Source organism: Choloepus didactylus, chromosome 6, assembly GCF_015220235.1.
Source record: "Choloepus didactylus isolate mChoDid1 chromosome 6, mChoDid1.pri, whole genome shotgun sequence".
NCBI classification, from domain to species: domain Eukaryota; kingdom Metazoa; phylum Chordata; class Mammalia; order Pilosa; family Megalonychidae; genus Choloepus; species Choloepus didactylus.
The window spans coordinates 148741393-148766263 of record NC_051312.1 but is presented as its reverse complement, the minus strand read 5'-3'; the positions used below and the strand labels follow the sequence as shown (position 1 = coordinate 148766263).

Here is a 24871-nt window from a genome sequence, read left to right as displayed (position 1 = left end):
GGGGCACCTCAGAAACCCACGTTATCAAAGAACCTTGAGGGATTCCACCATGAATCACAGGCAGCCTAGAACATTCTAGCCCAGCACCATCCAATCCAAGTAGAGCCACAAATGCGAGCCATATATGTAATTTAAAATTTCCTAGTAGCCACATTTTTTACCAAGTGAAAACAAAGGTGAAATTAACTGTAATAATACATTAACGTATTAACTCAAGACAGCCCAAAGATCATCATTTCAACCTAATCAATAAAAAAAAAATACACGAGATACTTGACTTTTATTTCACACAAAATCTTCTAAATCCAGGGCATACGTCACACTTAGGACGCCCCTCGGTTGTGGACCAGCCACTCATGGCCAATGCCTGTGTGGGTCCAGCCCAGGAGCCAAGCAATCCCCAGTGAACCTCTGCTTTGGTTCACCTGAAGTGAGGAACCATTGCAACTCTCTCTCTTGTCTTTTGCGTTACAGTGAATTAGCCCTCTGAAAAACTCATCCAATCACATTTTCAAGCAGCGAAGTGCCGCTATCAGTTACACTCAGGGGATATAAAAGTGCAGCATCCACGATGAGAGAACTTCCATAACTGGCCTTGCCTCCACTTCGTGGTGCTATCTGTTTTTGCATGGTGAAATAATAGGATTAGACGCGGTTCCACCTTAAGCAGACATTTTTCGGAAAATCCTTGCTTCCTGCTCCCCCAGCCCACCTTGCATGTGAGCACTTAGAGAATATTTATGAGGACCTGGGATGGCTGTGCCCAGCTGGGGTGGCTCTGCAGTGTCCACTCCATCTTCTCTGTCTCCCCCAAAGTAGGGGGGAAGGAGGGACAGAAGAAACTACTTTGTTCCATTTCAAGCCAGGCACATCAAAAGTGGGGGTTGCTTTGCACAACCAGAGCCAGGCAATGTCTGTCTGCTCCCTGAGGCAGTCGCCCAGCCTGCTTCCAGCTGGCTTCAGGTGTGGCTGAAGCCAGGTGCAAGCTGGTAAGTGGGTCCTGAAACCTGATTTCCCTGGGGGGATCTACTTTACCCATGATTAGTATCAGAGCACTTGAAGCATCTCTGGCAGCAGGAGAGAACACAGCTAGCTCATCTGAGCTGGAGGGGCTAAGTCACAGACCTCAGTCTGTGTTGGCTACATGACCTTGAGCAATCAACTTCACCTTTGAGTCTGGTTAGCCAGGCATTGGACAATTATTTCATGAGCACCCATGTGTGCCAGGCATAGGCCCACATTCTGGTGAGGGACAGAGACAATACACAGAGATACGAGAACAGAGTAAGACAGTATCTGCCTATGATAAGAGTTAAGAAGACTCAAAGCAGGGTGAACAGTGATGGGTGCTGTTTTAGGTTGGGTCGTTGGGGAAGGCCTCTGACATTTGGACAGACACCTAAAACAGGTGAGGGAGTGAATCATATGACGTGATGGGCTGGAAATGTTCCAGAAAGATGCAGCTGGGAAAAGTGACTCCGGGGCAGGAGTGTGCTTGGGGGTCCTGTGTGGCTGTAATAGAAAATGAGATGGAGCATGTCTGAGAGATGGTGCGGCTATGCTAAGGACCCAGGATTTTGTCTTGAGTCATTAAAGGGTTTTGAGTGGGAGCATTTACAGTTTTAAAAGGATGACTCTGGCTGCTGTCTGGAGAGCAGAACTCAGGAAGGCAAGTGGGGAGAACGGGAGGCCACAGCAGGAGCTTCGAAGGAAAGGCTCTGTTGGCTTGGTGGGGTGGTGCAACGGAGAGAAGAAGTGGTTGGATTCAGGCTACAACCACCAGCGACTCTCCAAAGAGAGGACCTGGATTTTCAACAAGCATCAGGTTTTCCTTGTGACAGGCCAGTCTGGGAGGCATTGCTGTATGGGCCTCCTCGCTGGACGGTGGTGTCAGAAATGAGCCGAGGCGTGCAAAAGCCCAGTGTGCAGGCCGAGGGGGAAGTGCCAGGGCCAGGCAGTTGGAGCCTGGGTGCTGTGCCAGCTTCGAGTCGCATCCCTGGGCCCCTGAGAACCCAACTTGCCTCGATATGTCCAAATGGAGTTACGATCCCTACCTCATGGGATTGTGGTGGGGATCAAATGATAAGATCCCATGCAAAAATGTTTGCCAAACCATGCCCCACAACTGTCAGGAACTATACAGTTTTGCTACTGGTATTAGCAATGTGGGGAGAAAATAATTTGAGGGGCTCCTGACTCAGGCTCTTTGAGCTGTCTTGAAATTCTAGAACCTGGGAAGGTGGCTGAGGTCCCAGGCCCTGGTTTTGGTTAGTGGGGCTGAAAAGTGGTGAGGCGGGTGTTCCCACATGCAGGTCGGGGCCAGGAGCTGCTTCTGGGGGTGCGGGTGGGGGTGGGAGGACGGGGCTCAAGCCCACGCTACTCGCTTTTCTCTCGCCCCTTGAGACACGCTTCCTTGGTGACCTCATCCACTTTCATGGTTCAAACTCTTTCCAGACGATGCCCAGATCTCAATCCCAGCCCGAAATATTATCTGAGCTTTGGAGCCACATTTCCAAAGCCTGCGAGACATTTTTATCTGGAGATTTTGCTGACTGGCTTGCAACAAACCTCAAAGGGAACCCTGCTTTCCCTTCTCAGTGCAGTTCTTCTCACCAGCTAGGTGCTAATGGGTGTCCTTCTCCCAGACATCCACGCTGGAGTCATCCTGGATTCTTTTCTCTTACCTATCCACGCCCCCTGCCCGGTTCAATATTGATTCACTAAAATCCTGTTAATTATCCCTTCGATATGTCCCTCCTGTAGCTATTCCTTTTTATTTCCACCATCATTACCATTCTTCCCCCTAGCTCAGAACTTTATTATTTCTTATCTGGGATATTTAACTAACTTCTTAATTTATCTTCCTGACTAACTTCTTAATTTATCTTCCTGACTCCAATTCCCTCCCCTCCTGTGCCAGTTTGGATGTATTTTGTCCCCCCAAACACCATGTTCTTTCATGCTATCTCGTGGGGGCAGACGTATTAGTGTTGACCAGGTTGGAATCCTGGGATTAGGTTGTTTCCATGGAGACGTGACCCACCCAACTGTGGGCAATACCTTTGATTAGATTATTTCCACAGAGGTGTGGCCCCGCCCATTCAGCATGGGTCTTAATTAAATCACTGGAATACTTTAAAAAGAGTCACACAGGCCCAGAAGAAGCTGCAACTTAGAGAGATAATTTGAAGATGGCCACTGAAAGCTGACATTTTGGAGAATGCCATTTTTAAACCTAGCCTGGGAACAAGCAGGTGCCAGTCATGTGCTTCCCAGCTAACTGAGATTTACCAGATGCCAATGCCCATCCTCTAGTGAAGGTACCCTATTGTTGATGTCCTACCTTGGACACTTTATGGCCTAAAGACTGTAACTTTGTAACCAAATAAACCCCCTTTAAAAAAGCCAATCCATCTCTGGTATTTTGCAAAACAGCAGCATTAGCAAACCAGAACACCTCCCCCCCTTCTATGCAATGATTTTTGGAGCTTTAGACTTAGATCTGATGAGATTAAATGCCGTGTCTTGTGCTTCCAGTCGGTCTCGGTTCTGCCGCTGTCTGTGAAATAAATTCCATATTTTCTTAGCCCACTCTTTGGGGCTCTCTCTGGCTTTTCATCTTTATCTCCCTGGGCTGAGGGCCCATGGGATTATCTGATATTTCTTGAAGGAGACTTAAGCATTCTCTCTTTCAAACCTTTCCTCAGAATGACCGCTTCCTTTATCGAACTCCTTCCGAGCCCTTGGCACTGTCCCAGGTCCTTTAGCTGCAGGATCACAGTCAACGCTCATAAGAAGTAGGTGCCCCCACCCTATTTCAGCAACGAGGAAGCTAAGGGCTCAGAGAGGTTAGATAGCTTGCCCCATGGAAGGAGCCAAGACCTGAAACCTGGGCTACTCTTCCACAAAGGCTATGCTCCTATTTGCCTGCTTACTGTGATTCTTCTTCCCCGGACTCTCCTCCCTATCTTTCTACTGTTTCTGCCCCCAATCCCTCCTGCTGCAGGCACACTTTCCAATGCATGCACTCTCTCTCTGTCTCTCCGTGGGCCTTTAGTGGCCATAGCCTGACCCTTACGAGAAGAATGTGCCCCTTATCCTTGCTCTGGTGAGACCCACCCAGACAGGTTAAGTATCTTCAACAGGACAGGGTAGGGGGCCTTATCACTAAGTCATCCCAAGAAGGGATGGGCCTGGCACTCACCCAGAAGAGGTATTCCAGAAGGCTCTGCACCAGACCTTGGGCCTGACTCTAGCTTGCATAAGCCTCTGAGGTCTGTGCCGAGCACCGGGAGCCAGGGGTTATCCTGGCCCTTCCCATCCACAGCCTTCGGGTTCTGTAGCCCTCTCTAGACTCAGTCCCCAATGAGCTCCACGGCCCTCCATCAGATCCCCGTCTGCTGCAAACGCCCCAAGTGCAAGCAGCCACTTCCTCAGATCTGTGGGACTCATACCTGGGGGCCACGGGTGCCTCCAGCCTTGGCCAGCACACACCTGGCATCTCTCACCTTGGGGCAGCGTGGACCAGGGGCTCTTACCTGGAGCCGTTCATGTGGTCGTACTCCCGCTTGACGTTGACCCTCACCGGCTGGTTAGCCCACTCCTGCTGAGGCGGCAGAGGGTTGATTTTGTGGGGCTGGCCGTAGTCGGGATTCCCTGAGGCAGTCATGTCGGCCTTGGGAAGATGGGCTGCAGCTCCGTATGTGGAGTCGAAGAGGGACTGGTCGTCGCTCACCACCGACAGAGCCTCCTGGAGGGCCGAAAAGGGGATGGGAGAAGAGAAAGAAAGCCAGTCACTCTTTAGTCACCAAGAGGCACACTCCCTTTGAGCTGACAAGTGGCCCAGGCCTGCCCCAAAGTAGCCTCTCCTGAAGGCTCAACTGGGCAAGCAGCTTGCTGGTTGACTCAACTACCCAGGGCAGGTATGTCCCTATGCAAAGTTGATGGGTTCTCTCCAGGCTACCCTGGGTGAGGAGGGAGTTTGGACAGTGGGGAGGGTCCATTGTTGGGTCCCTCAGAAAGGAGGTGCTCACACAGTGTGGACATGTGTTGGGGTGGTGTTCAGGCTCGTGGGTCTCTTTCAGACATAAACAGAAATGCCTCTTCCTAGCTGCATGGAGTAGTCAAGCTACTGAAGGAGAAATGGAGGGAGTGTTTATTGCATAGGTGAAGCCAGTGGGACAGACCCAGAGAGTTAAGGATCTAGCTCTTGGTCACACCAGAGAAGGGCGTGGCCCAGTGCTTGGCTGTGGCTCAGTCTAATTTCAGTTTCCTGATCTGTAAACAGGAATAAGAATAGCCTTCTGCAGAGTTGATGGTGGGTTAAATGAGAAGATGGAGGTACAGGTGACTAGCTTGTAAGAACAGCTCAGCAGCTTGTGTTGAGAGGATCCTTATGATGTGCTGATGCTGTCTACAGATCTATTCTTATCTCCTCTAGGACTAGAGTACTTGGCCATGTTTTCTTTCCTGACACCTTGAGATGAGAGTTTCCTGTCTTAATTTTGATGATTCAGCCTGCCAAGGGGTATGGGAGGAGTCATAAAGAATCTCAGCTATGTGGGGAGGGGAAAGTCAGGGGAAGGTCTGCTGGAAGAGGTTGTTGGGTCTACTACTTAGATTAGCCCATTCCCTGATTCCAGTTTGGCTTTTGGAGATCATGGACTGAGAAAGGAAGCCTTGCACTTCCCAGAGTTCTACCAATCCGAGTCTGAGATGAAGATTCTCCCATGATTCAAAGTCACATCACATCACAGGGATCCCAGGGCTCACCAGGTAATCAAATCAAGTTAAGTTTACCCCTTTTTGGGAGATGGTGGTGTTCATCATTATTCATTATCCATAATTTCACAGGGCTATGAGATGGAATAATACATGAAAATGCTTATAATGGTGTCTGCCACATAGTGATACTCAACAGATGTTAGTGATGATGGTTTTTAGTGTTCGAAGAGAGATTCTTTTCAGCTCCTTTTACTTAAAAATATAAATGAAACAGTACCTCTTACATTTGAGATTTGTCTATGTTCCTCATGTAATTCCCATCCTTGCCTTGAATGTCTCCTCCAAAACAGATGCCTTCCATCTGCCTGTAAAATTACAATGTGCCCCACTGGCCAACTGTTGACCTCTTTCCTAGGGCCGTTCCCAACCCCAGCAGGGAGGACAGCCATACTTCCAAGAGGAAGGCTCTTCCGTGGCTGTTTCCAGCTGGGATCAGGGAGGTGTAGTAAAACATTCCAGAAAGTCTGCTCCTGCACTAGAAGGCTTCGGATAGTATACCTTTGTCCAGAGATGACAGTTGCAAAGCTGAGGTGCTCCCACAATGGTGAAAAGCTCACATCCCCCAACCTCATGGATGTCCCTTGATTGGACCCAAAATCTGCTGCTGCAGAACTTCATTTCCCACCTGATGCCCTCGTGTTGTGCTCAGAGGTGAGCTGTGCTTCACCATTTGTCCTGTGGTTACATAGCCACTCTCTATTTGGCTTGGGGACCATCTGTGTCCCCATATCCCAAACCAGTTTGAACTGTCATCTATGCACAAAATATTACGGTCCACATTGAAAGGCATGACACTGCAGTCTTCCAGAGGACTGCAATTCCATAGGTTCCACAGATGACACAGTATCCCCAAGGATCCATAAATGCCCTTTTGATGATAAAGGTGAAGAACATTCACCACAGTTCTGCTACAAAGAGAGATTAAATTTAAGGAATTGGGGACTGTCTTCTGCTGTGGAGTGTGGCTTCCATTCTTGATGTATCATATATGAATCTTGGAATTTTCAGGAAAAGTATTTTTTCCACTGCCCCTCCCCTACACAACAGAGGCCAGGAGGCCTGGATGGTAGGACTGAGTATAGAATGCTCTGCTGAAGTGTGAAAGGTTCCTACAGTTATCATCCCCAAAGAGGGGAGACCAGGGAGCAAGAGAAGGTGGGACTGTCCAGTGGGGGATAAGCAGAGGGCAAAACCAAAGAACAAAGAGGCTGCAACAGGGAACAGGCAAGATGAAGCAGGGGGTTCCAGAAGCAGAGCTTGGAAAGGTTTCTAAAGGAAATGAATGGTACACATTCAACTGAGAAAAAACAATTTATGGGGCAGATTGTAGGTGTTGTAAAGTGTACAAAACTGGGACTCATTTTGGAATAGAAATTTCCTTTAGCATATAGCTCACCGTCAATGGAAATCCAAGTCAAATAGCAACCTCAGGAGCAGAGCACACTGATTTACTGCAGAACACTTCAAGACTCTCCTACTGGTCCAGTCTGGGTCTCTGGGTATGGGCACTTGGACTTCCCACTAGATTTTGTTTCAGATTCTGCTCACTGATTCTACACTTACACCTTGTTTCCACATCCAGTCCACCTTGTATATTCCTTGGTCAGATCCAGTTCCCTTAGAAGCTGTAAATACTGCTGCCATCAAATATCCCTGCTGAATTTTTAGCTCACTAGATACCCACCAGAGCAAATCTCTTCTCATCCACTTGTTTCCCAAGAACTCCTCTGCGCCCTGCTGTCCATCCTTATGTCTCTTGCCCTTCCTGAAACTTCCGTCCAATTCTAACTGTTACCACTGCTCCACTAAACAAGCCCTAGTTATATAAACTTCTGTCTTCAATTTTATTAGTCCTTTTGCCACGAGTATCCTGTCTTTGCTCTTCACCTCTGACATCAATCCAATCCTTCCCATCTTGAAGGTAAATGAGATCTCCCGTACTCCATGAAACCTTCCCCAATAATGCCCTCTAGTTAATATGAGCTTTGAAAAGCCTGGTGAAAATTCTACTTGCGTGATGCACACACACACACACACACATAAACAAAATTTTCTGTTTGCAATCATTGATAGGCAAAGAGACTTTTTTCCATAACAGTATGGAGAAAAACAGTGATTGGTGAACACTGGGAAAAGAGAGAAAGTGAAGGAGAAGAGCTTCTAGTCTGGCTTGTTGGACTAAATTTGAAAACTTAACATGGGCAGATGACAGGAGGAAGGAGGTGATAGAACAAGAGATTTGGTGAAAGTGGGGGTGGGGGGCATTCTCACTGCCTGTGCTAGGAAGTGGCACCTTTTAGCCATTCACAGCCGAAAGCTGTGGGAGCATCCCAATGTGGTGTCCTTGGCAAGGACAATGTCGTGTACATGTTGGGTAGTGGTGGTGGTGTCTTCTCCACACTGCTTTGGGAACACAGAAACCAATGAAGGCAGAAGGGAGTTAGAGCAGAAGGTAAAGAAGGAAGGTGGCCTTGGGTGACGGCTGTCGGCAGCCTGCTGTTCCCATTGGGTGCTTGTCAGAGTCACTGCAGGGTGATTTGATGTGGCCGTCCTGAAGTGGGGGCTGTCGAGCTGGCCGGCATTTCAAATGCATGCTTGTAACTGTTGCTCTTTTATGCATGTCCCTTTTCTGCCCCTGACAGGAGTGAGCACACTGTTGGCATTCAAGAACTTTCCACTGATAGAGACTTTAACTTAACACCAGCATGGAAATTCCAGAGCTCGGAGTGACGAAACGCCTTCCTGCTTCTCCTGCTGCCTCCAGGACTTGGAGGGCTCTGATCCTTGCATCCTGGGGAGAACAGGCTGCTTTAGACCATGCTATATAAAATCTGACTTCAAAGTGAGAAAGGCGCGCAGTGTGGGCTCCCTAACCCACATGGTGCTCGGCTCTGGGGCTTCCCCTTGCCCCAACAGTTGTCATTTTGAAAGGAAGCCCTGAACTGGCTGAGTAATTGGACTCCGGAAGCAGCTTTCCCTTGCTCTGCTGAATGCTGTAGAGGTTGATGACACTGGGTCCTCGACCGGGAAGTTTCCAAGCACACTGGGGCTCGCTCTGCCCGTTTACCTATGTGGATGGCAGCTTGAGTTCTGCCCTACAGGACATGGCCCAGAATTGCCGGAAAACACTGACCAAACTGCGTGATCCCTTCCTTCCCAGGCTCCCCTGCAGGTCCTGGGAGGCCGCAGAGCTATCTCTACCTCCAGCAATGCCTCCATTGGTCACGGCTGAAGCCTGCCTCACCCCCAGCCCAGTTTGGGCAAGATGCCTTTAGTACATCACTTATAATACATCTGGAGTTGTTATAAAAATACAGCTAGATAACAGCATGCGATAATTGTCAAAGCACTTACTAGGTTTGAAACACTGTTTACAGGAGTCATCTAATTGAATCCTCCCTGCAATTCCATGAGGGAGGTAATATCATCATCCTTATTGTTTAAGATGAGAAAATGGATGTTCAGAGAAGTTAAGTAACTGGCTCAGGTCACACAGCAAATGACTGGTACCTGGACTCAAATTTAGTCTGCTGCCGGGCACTTCATTGTTACCTTTCACTGATTCTGTTGTGAATGATCTGTTTTCCCAATTATACTACAAGCTCTCTGAAGGTGACTTGCACACATATCGTAACTGAGAACATGATCTTTGGAGTCAGAGAGATTTGAATTCCAAATCAGTTGCTTGTTAGGTAACAGAGTACATTTTATTTACACTCTGTGAACTTCATTTCCTCATCTGTAGAATGGGGATAATAGTAATATCTACCCTGCTAGATTTTTTTTTCAAATAAACTTTTCTTAGGATGATTTCAAAAACTATTTTTATTTCTTTCTTTATTATGCATAAAATACAGGATTCCCATCCACCACCCCACCACCAGCACCTTGCATTGGTGTGGACCATTTGTTACAAATGCTGATGGCACATTTTTATAACTGGACTATTAATTATAGTCCATGATTTGACTTAGGGTTCACTGTTTGTGTATTGTAGTTCGATGGATTTTTTTTTTTAATTTTTATTCTGTTACCATATATACATGGCAGATTTTAATAAAGATAAAATGGGATTATATAAGCAAAGTATCTAAATCAGTTCTTAGAATACAGTAAACATTTAATTTTTTCTTTTTCTAAATGAAGCCCAATGCCAAAAAATGGCAGGGGCATATGTTTGAAGATGGGGTGGAGTGCAGATAAAGCCCAGAGACCCTCCTTCTCCCCTGAATCAGTTGTTGAAAGGATCAGTTGCCTAAGATTCAAAGACAGCAGGTTTGGTGATAAGCAAGTCTGGAATGTTCACTCCATGGGCTTCTAGAGAACAGAGCCTGCTTCTTGGCTAATCTGTGTCTCCATTCTTCCTTTTCAATGCATCCTCACTCTTCCACTGCAACCTCAGTTCTTTCCACCTCTCTGGCTTCTGAATTCAGGCCTCTAGGTGGCATAGATAAAGCTCTGCCAATCATCCATGCATATGAGGGCAGAGGCACCTATTTCCCAGCTAATCAAAATAGTAAATTGCTATTATATCGCTATTCATACACAACACACTCAGTAAATATCAGAGGACTGCCATGTGTACGTATGTCTGTGAATTCATTAATTTTAACACTCCACTTATTTGGAATTTGTCTTTCTTTTTTTACTAGCAGATGTATCTTCCACAATTTGTCCTCCGTAGATTAAGTCAAATTTTATTTTCCATGTGCACTGCAGTTGAGTGATGGGGGATGAGGTCAGAGTATTTGTACATGATGCCCTGTCTGATACTGATGATGAGCAAACAACTGCATCTCCAAACAGCTTAGCTAAAGCAGAGATAGGAAGTCCTCCAGAGTGGCAAGGAAACCTTGAAGAGGGTGCCCTGAGGAACTCCCCAATCTATTCAGTATCATATGAAGAAATTTCTGCCAATTTGACAATGCCCCATGTGTAGGAAGGATGCAGACACAATTTGTAGGTATGAGCCAAATGGGGCTGGAAGGGGAAATGTCCCAGCCACCATCACAGAGAGAAGACCCGTTCCCTTTGTTCAACCTTTCATTTGTTTCCCACGCAAGGAAGGGCCCAAGACCTGGGGCACGAGAAGCTCTCGGTTCACATTGTGCCTTCTCCCTTCCCTTCTCTCTGCCCTGCCCCAAGTCTTGAAGGCCAGGTTTCTGTGGCTGATGAGCTTTGCTGGAGGAGGGTAGAAGGAATGTTCCCCACTGCTGATCCCACTCAATGTGTCCACTTCACCGCTCCCAGCCAGCCCAGGCCTCTGGAAAGCTAATCTCTGGCAGATCTCTTCCCCAGGTCACCATGGGGAACACACTGGCTCTGGCTTTTTATTACATTCTTTGCATAATGACACGAAGTCCCTTCTCTTGCCAGCCAGAGGGCATGCCAAATGCAGATGAGAGTCTAGGGAGCAAGGCCCTCAGACATTCACACTGCTGAAGAGCCTGTCCAGCTTGAGGGGGGAGATCACCCCACAGTCATCTCTGAGGTGTCAAGAGGGTAAGGTTAGCTGTGAGTCAGTTAGTTCAAGCCTTCTACTTCTCCCTCCGCTCCAGCTGCCAGCCACTTGCCCATTTCCTGCTCATTATTTTTGTCCCACAAGGGCAGATGGTGAAAGGGAAGAGAAGGTAAATTTTATGAGAAGTTGGATAAGGAACAAGATGGAGAACATCAGGCAGTCGGTGACTATTAACCGAAAGCCTTCTTTGCACAGGGCACAGTGTTGTGTTTTCCAAAAATTGGCCACAGCAATATTTCCAATCTTTAGATACTTCCCTCAGGAGGCAGAGTCTCTTGCCCTTCCCCTTGAACTCAGATGACACCTTACGACTACCTCAACAGGTAGAATGTGACAGAAGTGGCCGAAGTAGAATGTGACAGGTGATAAAAGGTATTACAGCTACCACCTGGTTCTAGTTCTCTCCTGGGCCTCTTGCCCCTTGGAACTAGCCATCAGGCTGCAAGGAAGCCCCAAGCAGAGAACTACATGGAGAGGAACCGAGGCCACCAGCCACCAGCCAACGTCAACCACCAGACAGGTGAGTGGGTGAGACTTCAGAGGAAGATTTACAGAATTCGGGAACATAATACACAGGGTTTGGGGTAGTGTCTAATGTAGCCTTAGTATGTAGAACATCTACAACTTTAATCAGTAACAACAGAACCCATATTTAAAGGCTGTAGAAGATTCTCCCCTGAGCATCCTCTTCAATGTGGTTACTGGCCTTAGGTGGCAGGAATCGAAACCACGAATGACCAGATGGGGAAACTGAGGCATGAAGCATAACCTCTCTAAGCTCATGCAGTGAGGGATGTAAATTCAGCATTAAGGACCAACTCCTCTGATAACTGGAGTAGAATTATCCCAGACAAAAAAAAAAACAAAAAAACAAAAAACAAGGACCACTTTTTTAAATTAGAAGGAACAAAAGGAGCAAGTATTTCGGAACATGAACTTTCCAAGTAATTTTTACAACCATTACCACATTTAACCCATTACCCTATGGATTAGGATCCTCATATTATTGAAAAGAAAACTGAGGCTCACAGAGGTTTCAGTAGTTGCCTCACCTGCCTCAACTAGTGAGTCTCCAAGCTGGTGATGCAACGCAAAGCCTACCTTCTTCCCCCAAACTCTTTCTCATTTGCCAACTCCAATCCTCGGCTGTGCCATACAGCCCAATCTGCCATGGAGTCTTGGAGCTCCTGGCCAACCTCCAAAGCCATCTTATCGAACATCACCCTCTCCCCCACCACTTAAATCTTCACTTTCTGGGGAAGGTGCTTCTGTGAAAAAGGCAGCCAGCTGAGCTCCTAGAAGATGGAGTCGAAATCCCTTGCAGATGAAAGTACTTTATTTAATGAGGTTTAATAAATTAAGGGAACGGGCCTAAATGAGTTCAGAGAGGAGGGTCTCTGAGTTCCATAAAGACAGGCCATGTAACAGAATCCAGAGCTGTAGCTCTCTGCTCATCATCCGTCTCCCATTAGATCTTCCCCAGGTCTCCCTGGGTATTTACTTTGCTTGTTGACTTTGAATTTTCACAGTCATGTTTTTTGACCATAACCACATTTAAAGGGCATCTCTAAAGATCAAAGTTAAATTCTCCTCCCACAGAGAATGATTTTACTGCTGAAAAGAAAAAAGTGCTGAATATGGAAACTACCAGGAAGAAGGATGGAAGGTTAGCCTCAGTGCCAAGAAGAGAACTTTTTTACCATCTTGGTTTTGCTTTCTGTTTCTTTACCGTTGAGTCTGAGTATTGTCCAAACTGCCCTTTCTCCATGACAATGAGAATATAGCAAAAGGGTCAGCTAAGATCTGTGGTGTAGGGTTCCTCCTATTTGACCACCCAGAGGCCAACTCCTCTCAGATAATGAGCTGAAGGTGGGTGTCTCCTGTCCCCTGGGCAGCAGGGAGCTGGAGGCACTGGGCAGGATGCAGGTGGGATGCTGAGGCTGGCTGTGGCTAATAAAGAGATGCTCTCTTCTGTCAAATGCAGCCTCTGTACTGCTGCTTCTGGTGGGCTGAAAAGATTGAACAAAGGTGCAAGGGACTGATGATAAAACAAGAACCATCAAACAAGACAGAAGCCCAGATGGTATGGGGAGAAAAGGCAGGGGTGGAGCAGTAGTCCTGGAAGATTATCTTGATCTGTCTGCAGAGATGATTTCTTGTATATGTTGCCCCTCGTCACTTGGATTGGGACTGTACCCCGCCTGCTTTCACTTAGGCGACTGTGTCAGTCATTCAAAATATTGAAATACTTCCATTCAGCTCGCTGATGTGCCAGCCCTCTCCTTTCCCTCCTCTGCCCTGGGGCAATTACGGGGTTAATGAGGGGCAGGGTAAGTCCTCCAGGACCCTGCTCCAAGGCAAGGGGTCTGTGCCTGGTGACCCCACCAGACCGTCTCTTTCATGTTTGGACGTCTTCCTTGACCAGGAGAATGGTTTTCTGATTCTGGGGAGGCTCTGTACTGGGCTGGGAGCAACCTCGGTCCTACACCAATGGGGTCAAAAAGTGAAGGGTAAATGAAGCAATCCACATATGGAGAGCTTCTTCATCCATAAGACATTGCTTTGAAAATCTGTCCCAATACAAGGCCCAGGTGACCAGCTGGGTCAAGACGGAGTTTCATTTGCTAGGTGACTTTGGGCAAGTCACCTACCTCTTGGTTTCTGGAAAATTTTAACTGTCTTCTAGCAGATGTTTCATACTCTTTTGACTATGACAAATGGCCAAAATGTCCTGACCACAAGTATCCTAGAAATCTGGGCAGCCATTGGCCAGAACTGTGGTAGTGGTGGATTCGGAAGGGTACAGATTAGAGAAGGCAGGCTGCCACATCCCTAAGAATTATGAAGCAAAACTCTTGCTGTTTCTGAACAAAGTTTCATTAGAGAAGATGAACTGCACTTGCCACACTCCTTTGCTACAAAACCTAATAATAGAATTACAGGGAAAATCCTCCTTCTATTTTATCCTTTCTGAAAGCATAAGGATGTTTCCTTTTCCTTAAACCTACTCTAAAATATCTCTTTTCTAAGTCCCATGAAAAGTAGATTTGCTAGGCATTTTTCAGGAGTAATTTATCAACAGTAATTCAGAAAACCTAACAATAAATAGTAAAATAAATTTGATCCTCAGAGCTAAATAAAATAAAATGTCCTGACTGCAGAGACCTGAAAAGTTGGCGAAGTTTCCTCCGTGGGAGAGTGACTGCAATGTTTCCCCCTAGATCTGCATTTTACCCTGGTGCATGGAGGACAGAAACCCTGGTGGGCCAGGAGAAAGTTCCTGAGCTCTCCTATTGCTTGAGAATGAGGGGCTCTAAGAGTTTCCCGTGGAGCCTGGTCTTCATAGGTCTGACCTGGCAACTGGAAGAAGAGGACCTTGAACTGGGTCTGCAATCTCAAGAGAGGGACTCTCAATAGTTCAGGAAATGGGTGGTGGTTGAGGAGGTTCAGATCTGAAAGGCTGGGCTCCTGCCAGGGACACTGGTCCACCAGTGGTGGAGGTAGCACATTTTGCAATTTGTTGACGTGTTGGGAAGAGGATCACAGGTAGGTGGCATGGGTCCTTGGAGCTGCTTTGATCCCTGGGGTCATGGAACCTTTCCCCTCCATTTTCCCAAAGGCCAGTTGCGATGCTGTAGACCCCTTGAAGAGAGGGACCACACCCATCTTGTTCATTATTTGCTTCCCCATTTGCTTGCACAGTCCCTAGAATCTAATAGGTGTGCAATACGTTATTTTTTAATGAATAATAACCTCAAGGCATGACGGGAAATGCAGACCCTTGCTCCCCCCGACACCACCTCAACCGCCAGCCAGACTTCCAGTTCTGTCTTTGAGCTTCGAGCAATTTTGATGAAACTCTCACCCCCAGGCTTGTCCACTTTTTTTTTTTTTTTTTTTCAGTCAGCCACAACGAATGACCATTTCTGGTCCAAATTTAAACACGCATCTGCTGGCCACTCTCCCCAAACAACCACTCGAGGTCCCATTCCTAGAAGCTGTGATCTTATCTGACAATTTCCTCATCTGACAGTTTCTGTGGCAACCAGTGCCTTCATCATCACAAGAAGTCCATGAGAAAACATGCACCCAGTGGCGGCGGGGGGCTCTGCTCTACTCATTCCAAAAATGCTCTGGAGCCCCCGGGCAGGAGGAAGAGGGCAACGCCAGATTGAGGAAACAGGGGTCGTCCTCACACCCACGGGTGGGAGGTGCCTGTGAACCACGGCTGGCACCAGCCAGGCAGAATGTCATTGTAACTCGATGGACAGATAAGGCATATCATGAAAGACTCCATTTTATTTCATCTCCTTATGGGCCTTTGGGAAAAGGGGAGCCTCAAACTCATTTCCTGGGTCTCAGTGGCAGTTCCTTTCCATGATGCATGCCTGAGGAGCCATATGTGGCTTAGCTTCTCAACCCCAGGATACCGTATTTCTAACTTCCACATCTGGATGCACCATTCCAGCCAAGGTGTTTAGCTTGTTTGTGGCCAGGGAGCGTATGGTTACCATATTGTGCAGCAACATGCAGCAAAAACCTTGGGAGTGGGAATTGTGGGAGGAGTTGGTACATGTGGAGGTGCATTTTCTGGGCTGATCCAGCAGCCCTGTACTTTGCCTTTGCCTAACTCCTGCCCTTTACTCATTCCACTTCCCCTTTCATTTTGCACCCTCTGTTCATTTTCCCTTTCTGTCTCCATCTCTTATTCCTGCCTCCTGCTCCCATCCCTTGTCTCTCTCTTGCTTCTTCTTCCTCATTTTAATGTTCTATTTTTAATAGTTTTTATGCCCGTTAGATAATGCCCCCATCCTTTCTCAATAGCACTCCTAGCCTTTAGACACATATTTAATATACTTTCTTGATTGCTCTAGGAGTATCTCTGTAAGTACCTATGCGAAGATTTGCTTTCCTTCTGCTTTGCTCAATCCAGACTTTCTTGCTTAGAAGGACCCTCCTCTTCTCCCTCTGCCTAATCAAACCTCATTTATCCACCAAAACTTTATTGAGCAGCTATTATGTGTCAGGCATTCAGCTAGGTACAGGGGAGGCCAAGATGAGTGAGACACAAGCAGCATCACATATCTGCCCTCAAGGAGCTCAAGTACAGAGAGGATGAGAGACGATCCAGATACAGCCTTAGGGGTGGGATGGGAGGGGGGGTGAGAAAGGGGCTTAGGAAGGGCCTCCTGGAGGAGGAGGCCCCTCCTGAGGTGGATGTAAGAGAACCTCCACAGAATGTTTCCCATTCCACCACCTCCTCTAGGAACTTTCCCAGCCCACTCCAGCAATCTCCTGTTGAATATCTGTGGTACTCAGTATCTCTACCACTGATTCAACACTTCATCCTAGACTGCCTTGTCACCTTGCCTTATTTTGTAGTTTCTCATTGGTTTATGATCTGCTCTTCAACTAGATTTGCTGGAGACAATACATTCCCATTATGGTTTCCCCACTTATGAGAGGAGTACCTCAGTTTTTTCATCCACCAGAAGGGCATAAGGGCAGTACCCATTGCAGAGGGTTATGTGATGAATGAGAAAGTCAACACATCATAGGGCTCAAAGCTTTGCCATCTTTGAAAGTGCAGTCCATGGAGCCAGACTCTCAGGATTTGATTCTGGATCTACCACTTGTTGGTTCTGTGACTTGAAGCAAGGTCTTTAATCTCTCTGTGCCTCACTTTGCTTTTTGGTAAGACTGGGATAAACATAGTATTCTAACTCACGCCTGTCAGACAATAAGCACCACTAAATGTTATTCTTGATCTTATGGGTATTATCCACAAATTCTAGCATATAGGAAAAGCAGTTTTTTCCCCCTCTGGGCTGCGTTGCTTTATCTATAACATAAAAGGATTCAAACAGATGACCTTCAAGATCCCTTCCAGTACACGAGTCCTCAAGTCTGTTAGTGGCATGATTCTACAGCGCAGTTTGCCTGGAATAGTCAATTTATGCCTGTTGTTCCTGAAAATTCTTAACAGTACTCCCTTTCACTCTCAAAATTTTCCCAGTTTGGCTGACACAGTATATGGCCTCCCAGTCTATGAATAAGCTCTGATATCTCAGGGTATCTTAGCTTCTGGGCCCAGTGGTTGCAATTCTTGCCCTCCCTTCCAGGGAGGAGGTAAGGGGAACTGAGGACAGCCTGTTCTATATACAAGGGGCCAAGCATCCACTCATCTCGGAGCTCAGACTCCATCTCCAGAACGCAGCTGGTCTCTCAGTTGGCAGCCACCCTCGAAGCAGTCGCCCACTGGGTTGGCCTTCATCCTTGTTTGCTACGAGTGCCAAACCTAGGATATCTGGCACTGGGGCCTCCTGTCTCTCAGCATCCATCTATAGGAAAGGCAGATATTTTGTGAACAAGTCCTGCCATGGCCTTCCAATGAAAACATCTCAGTGGGATTACATGGAGATATTTTCTTTGTCAACCTCAGTAAAACTGTTGGAACAGAACAACCAGCTGAAATCCACTGACAGTTCCTAGGGTCTTGAGACTGATTTAGTTACTCTGTAAAGGGCACTTAGTGTTCTACTCTTGGTTGCCTCTGGGAGGTATCAGCCGTGCCCAGTAGGAGCCATGCCTGTCTGTCTCAAGGACATGTGTCATGGTGTCACTGAAGCCTAATCCTTGACATTCCAAAAACTTACACGAGATGGGAAACCAACTTTCCCAGGTGGGGCTGCCCTGAGGAGATGCCCAAAACCTCATCAAAAAGCCTTCTTTGCTCCTTTTGCCTGCTCAGTTCCATTACTTCAGCATTCAGTGTCGCAGGCTGTCAAGTTCTTCCATGGCTACTCATGCTTGGTCTTCTGCATGGCTGGGATCTCCCCTGGTCATTTGGAGGTAGGTGATTTTCATGAGAAGGTCTTAAGAGGGCCTATGTTGTCAACCTCTCCCACCCTGCCCCTCCCGGGGAGCAAAATGCCCCTGGGGGAACCCTCTGGCCCCCTTGCTTCTTCTAATCCTGAACCATGAAACATTTTGGGTCTACTGTCAGCCTCGATGACTTTCATAAAATGTTGAGGATTCTGGAACAGAATAATAAAACACATTCTTCATGCTCAGTCTTAGGGCCAAAGAAGAATTAAGAAATAAAAAAGTTTACCTAGACCAATTACTTTCCTACATAGAAAGAAGTTAATCTTTAATTTAGTTGGCTAGACCAGCACTGTCCAATGGACCTTTCCATGATGATGGAAATGTCCTACATTCTATGCTGTGCAATACAGACGCCACTAGACCCAAGTGGCTACTGAACACTTGAAATGTGACTAGTGTAATTGGAGAACTGAATTTTTAATCTAATTTAATTTGAGTTAATTTACATTTTAATAGCCACATGTGACAAACGGCTACCATATTGGACAGCACGGGCTCAAGACACTTGTTTTTGGTGGCCAAACTACATACTAGTCAAGACATGGAAAGGCCACTTTATATATTTCTTTAATGTACCTTGTCTCATTGTGAGGTCATACAATCTATATTGACAGAACAAAAGCATTCATTCATTGATGCACTCATTCATTAAACAAAAATGAATTGGATGTTTGCTATGTGCCAGGCTCTTCAATAAAGTCAAGCAGTTATAAATGGAAAAAGGACACCACAGAGCTGATGGCATTTGTGGATTACTATGAAATCAGAAGATCTATAGACCCTTCTCTCTGATCTGGCTAATATTTACAAGCAAGCTGATTATTTTGTGAATACCAGTGGTCATCCCAGACAAGAAATTAGCTGTTCCAAATCTGCTATGTAAACACAGCCCACGCTCACAGGGAGAAAGAGTACTGGTGGGAAAGGAGGAGGGGGAAGACATGAATTATAATATGGAGGAAAGTAGGGGAAGTTGTGGGGTTTAAATTAAATAAACAAGGTCCTCAAAAGAACTTTGGAAAACATAAGGCATTTAGAAATTGAAGCAATGCACTGTCAATGCAACTGTGAGTTCATTAAACAATCTGAGGCAATGGCTTCCCTGCCCACCCAGTGCAGCCATCTCAGAGAGCAATGAAGCAGCTGAACCATTGCCACACAAGAAGGTGACAGGACACAAAGTAAGGAAATGGCACAATCCACTGCCAAGCAAGTTTGGGGGTGGATTTCAGAGGAGTGGAAAGAAATGAACTGTGGTTGCGAGTGTTGGCACTTCACTGTCTGGCATCAATGTTCCGTATGGGACTCTCCTGGTCATAAGTGGCCAGCTAGGACCTCAGGAACACATTCCATCTAATCTTCCAAAGAGCAAAGAGGAGGAAGAAAAGGGGGGCACAGGCTCCCCATCATCTGTAAGGGTTATCCAGCTGTCCCATGGGGGGTCCTCAAACAACACATAGATGTCATGTTGATGTTGAGTGGTCCGGAGGAGGAGGGGTCAGATCCTGCAGTAAGAGCCCCCTGCATCCTGATCAGCTAGAACATGGTCCCTTGTGACTCCCACCCACAAGCTCCAGAGTCTGGGCTGGCGGAGCGGGAATTAGTGGGAGCAACTGTATTTCAAACCGAGCTCAGAGACCGTGGGCTCTCAGCCCCCCAATGCATCACTCATGCTTCATAAATGTTCAGCCCTTTGGAGAGAAGCCCTTGACCAGCCCAGCCTGGTGGCTTTTCCCTGGTTGCTTTCGGGTTAACAACAACATTTGCATGAAAACAGGATCTTTGCTGCTGCACATTCTCTCCCTCCTCTCTGTTCACCCTGCCCCAGCCCCTCCCACGCTGCCAGGGCCTAAATGTCACCCAAGCAACCACTACCACCCCCAATTCTAAGGAGTGCGCCTGGCCCCCAACCATCAGTATGCTTCTGTCTCCTCATTCCTCTGAAGGGAGGACTGTATAACACTAAGGACCCCAGGTCCCCAAAAATGTCAGCACTGGATTGCCTCATCTAATCGAGAAAGATCAGACCTACAACATTTACTGTTGTCACCCAGAGGGGTTACTGAACTATAGCTTTAGAGGGGTTTCCCCCTTCCTCCCAGCAGATCAACCCCCCCCCCCATTGTTTTTAATTTAGACTAATGTTAAAATATTTGCATTCTCTTAGCACGCAGAACACTAACTGGGGCAAGATGAGGGAAGAGGAGAGGAGAGCTAAAAGTGTATTGGAGCAGTGACCATGCCAGCTGAGGATAAGTGAGGCTGACCATGTTTATGGGGACTTGTTCTTTGCCAGCCCAATCTTGCTCAAGAATACCTCAGATTGAACTTTCCGACTCCCAATGGGGGGCTCTTCTTGGATAAGAGCCCAGGAGAGACGCTCCTAGACAGAAGAGGTTGGTCTTCGGACGCCATTATTTTTGGGATAACAGATACACTCTCTCAAGCCTGGGTGGTTCCCTTGGGAGCTTTATGGAGCAAACTTTTTAGTTCAGAGGCAACCTCATCCCTCTTGCTCTGTGGGGACGTGCGTGCACATCCCCAAATATTTACTTCAATCTTTAGTTTCTCTTCCCACCCCCACTTTGGATCCAGAGGTTTCTTGGGGATTGCTCTCTGCACTTACAGGACCCAGACATGGGGTCATATTTGGCGACAAGGCGGCATCTATCCCCTCCTAACATCAGGGTGAGTGAATAAGGCCCACGTGTCACCTCACACATGGGGCAAGAGGCCCAGGAGGGAGGGTCTGGCCAGACCTGGCGAGGCTCAGATGTGGCCCTTTGCTTCTGCAGCAGGAGGAAAATCCTGTCAAAATGGCTTAACGATCTTCTAATATTTCCATGCAATTAAGGCCACATCTGTCTCCCAGGCCCCCGCACTCCTTTGCTAGTGCACAGACATGAACCAAACAGTCTGTCTTGTCGATTTGGAAGGTAACAAAGAGCTCCATTCATAACTACAGGCACTTTCATTGGTTTTTTTTTTTTTCTTCAAAGTAAAATAGAGTTTTCACTTTGAGAATAACCTGTGTGGCAAGCAAGAGAAGGATTTTTCCCCCCTAATAAATCAAATTCAACAGCCTAATAAAATGCCGGGCTCCCCAGCTCCCCCACCTCTCACCCTCTTGGCTGTCCCCTCTCCTCCTGCCAACTCCTCCAGACCAACAATCTCTGAATAGAGGGTGGAAAGTGTGCCCAAAGGAGGCAGGGAAGGTGGGCTGGGAGCAGATGAAGGGAATTAAACGCCTTTTGAAAGTGAGAGCAGCTTGTTTGGCAGATTAAGGACAGGGATGGGGGGGTGTGCAAGCAGTGGGAGGCAGGCTACCTTCCCCACCTCCTTTTACCTACTTTTTCTGCCTTTCTGGGAGTGTTTGAAAAATACTCTTTTTCTTCTCTAGCTCCTCCTACCTCCACTGCCCATCCCCAAAGAGGAGCCTCCTGCTCCCTTCTTTTGCCCTGGGAGGAGCGAGAGAACCAAGTTCCTGAGGTCAGAGCCACACCTGCGACTGAAGCCTGAAGCGTGCAGGGGTAATTTGCTGTCAGAAGAAGGCTCAGAGATCTCCCCTGTCTTTGAAGCCTCCAGAGAGGGAGTTAGCAGGAGATAAGTGCTGATAAACATCGGGTAGCGCTTATCCGCAGCAAACATAATCTTTTGAGGTTCTCTCTGTACTCGCAGGCCATAGAGACATGAATCAGAAAACAGAAGGGAAAATGCCAAACCAAGCAGTATTGGCTGCCTCTTCTTCTTCTTTTTTGTTGTTTTGTTTCGGTCTATACACCATAAATCCCAACATAAATACTGTAGCACAGGGGACTCCAGAGCAGAAATGCAGCCCTAGATTTTTTGCTTCTTTGTTCAACCATTTTTGTTCTGACATCAACAGAGGGAAAGAAATAAGAGCATGAGGCAAACATTAATAACAATTACAAGCTGTATGTCACATTTGCTTTCCCAATGTGTTTTTACAAGGCACCATGCTATGTGGTCCTTGTAACAACCCTCTAAGTTAGGTAGGGTGACGGTAGGGTTATTCCTGTGTTAGGAGTTAAGGAAACTGAGGCTAAGCTAGATCATGTGATTAGTCCAAAGTCACTCAGCTTGAAGTGGGAGTACCAGAAGTAAAAATCAGATTTTTCTGGCTAGAGAGTCGGGTTCTGTTCACTCTGTCACACTCGGCTAGAAGATTCCCAGAAACGGAAACGGCCTCGAACCTGGGCATTCCACTGGAAACTTTTGGGAAGCTTGGCCGGCTGTGGACAAAGCAGGGCGGAGGGGGCTCTGAACCTTGTATCACTTGAGGAATGCAGGCAAAGGAAGCCTTAGGCTGTCCTAGGATGTCAGTGCATTGGGTGTACTTTGCTTCTTAGCATGGGGTATTAGCAAGGAGCTGATATAGAAGATGTAGGGCAGAGTAGAAAGAGCTCTGCAAAAGCGAACCCAGAATTCTGGTCTCTGTTCCACCATTGACTAGCTATGGGAGTCTTGGGCAACAATTGCTTCTCTGAGTTTCAGCTTTCCCTTTGGTAAAATGAGGGAGTGAGACAAGCAGCATGTAAGGCAGGAGGGTGTGGGAAGATGAGGGGAGCATGGGGGATGTATGCTCCCCATGAACACATGCTCCAAGAATTATACAACAAGGACAACACACTTCCATCTGCACTTGAATGGGGAGCAAGCCTTCCACAAAATCCTCTTAAGTAACATGGTAGCCAAAGTATGAAACTCAGCCTAAAAGAAAGTTTCCTGAGAGAAAGGGTGATTTATCATTTGAGTGATCTATCTTAAGAACTTCAATAAAACCTTGATCTAACAATGGCCACTTTTAGAAGGGGAAATGGGGTTGTGGGTTAGGGTGAGGGAAAGGAGGCTTGTGCTTTATGTGAATTTTTTACAAGAATGTATTCATGTGTCATTGATGTCGTTACAAATAAATTTTAAAAGATGGGGGAGACATTGCCATATGACAGGAAAGCCAAGGACCAAGGATCACTGGCAGCCAGCCGCAGAATGCCACAGTCTTCTGAGAGAAAGCATCACCTTACTGACGCCTTGATTTTGGGCTTCTCCTAAACTCCAAACAGTGAACCAATAAATTCCCATTATTTAAGCCATCCCATTGCATTGTATTTGCTTTAGCATCTAGGAAACTAAGACATAAAGTTTCCAACAAAATAAACTGTGACTTCTCCTGATTTAAAAAAAAAAAAAAAAAAAAAAGATGGGGGAGAAAAGGAAAGAAAAGAAACCATTGGCCTTGGATGGTCTCATGGTTTGCAGACAGGGGCCTCAACTAAAGTCTTGCTGAAGACTCATTAAGTTTCAGAACTCTCTGATATGACAAGGCAGCACCATCTTATAGAGAGCTGGTGCTCGAATATGGTGGAGTCTAACCTAGAGAGACGTAGAACATGCCACATTCTTTCTGTAGTACAAGTCTAGTTCGTGAACGCCTTGCCTTGGTGTAGTACCTTGTGCTTTATATCTTGTTTTTTTTTTTTTTTTCAGTTACCAGTCATGTGGCCCTGACAATAAAGCCATGAAGTGGTACAGAGAGAAGACCCCTGTTTTCCAGATGGAGGGCACTCTGGTGGGGCAGTGCTAGGACCAAGGCCTCCTCTCTTTCTGTCTCTTCTACATCGGGAGAGCTTTCCTCTGTGTCCCCTGAGAGTCGACACCATACGTGGCTAGCAGGATTCCACAAATTCAGTTTGAAAAGAGTCTTCAGAAGTCCCTGCCCAATTAGGAGTCAACTCGATGCAAAACTATGCCTCTTGAGCTAAAAAATACACTTGGACCTCCTTATATACACTTATAGTCCTTTTGAAATTTTGACTGGGGTTTGGGGAAAGAGCTTGGCATTCTTGTTGGGTTGATAGCATGCACTCTCTTGGAATGGAGACTGGGGGTGTAGCAAGTGCTGAGTCAGGCTCTATCCCCAGTGACACGGCGTCTTTGTCTAGTTCTCACACACCTGCACACACACAGATACCTACAAATTATAATGCATTTCAAAAACAACTAAAAATCACACTATAAATATGTAACCTATGCAAATAGCAGAAAGTATGCACACAGACAAAGCTGCAGTTATTTTTCTTTTTCAGAATCTGAAAAACAACCATTCTTTCTAGTTTTCCATTGATCATATTAAAGTATTTGCAGAATATTTGCTTTGGGAAAATGACCAACCAATAAACAATATGGTTTCTTGGTATACTATTAGCCATGGGCTTCTGTTTTTGGGTGACTTAGCTGGAGCAGAAATTTTAATTTGTACCTAGCATGCTTCTGGATATGTCTGAAATGGCATTTCTGAAGAACTCTCTCCAGGTTCCCAGGTTCTCAATCAAAGCAGCTCTAATGGCAAACCAGTTCAGGATATAAAGCCTCCAATTATAATTTTCAAGAATGACAAGCCTTCTCCAAAGTGCATTTCCTAATCGTAACCTCAAGGAATTCAGAAGCTGAGTGTTAATGCCACCATTGAAAGCTGGCGCTTGTAAGTTCACATTATTCCTTTCACTAGAAGTTTCTTAAATGCAAGAATTATTACTGGGTCTTCCTTTACTGAGTACACTGCATATACAAAATTAGTGTGTACAGCTCATCAGAGTGGAAAGCAAAAAATAATGCAATTATGCTGGGGGGGGGCAGTTGCACGTTCAGCTCAAGTAG

The 24871-nt window shown here is 46.5% G+C and overlaps 1 protein-coding gene across 4 annotated transcripts in view; it reads right to left on the bottom strand.

Moving 5' to 3' along the window:
• The window catches only part of FLI1 (Fli-1 proto-oncogene, ETS transcription factor), a 117484-nt gene that overhangs the window by 46073 nt on the left and 46540 nt on the right, over positions 1–24871 (bottom strand). For all 4 annotated transcript variants that reach the window (XM_037841941.1, XM_037841938.1, XM_037841940.1 and 1 more), the window contains exon 2: positions 4539–4750. In XM_037841941.1, the coding sequence (XP_037697869.1) occupies positions 4539–4750 (212 nt within the window). The remainder of the gene's footprint in view (positions 1–4538; positions 4751–24871) is intronic.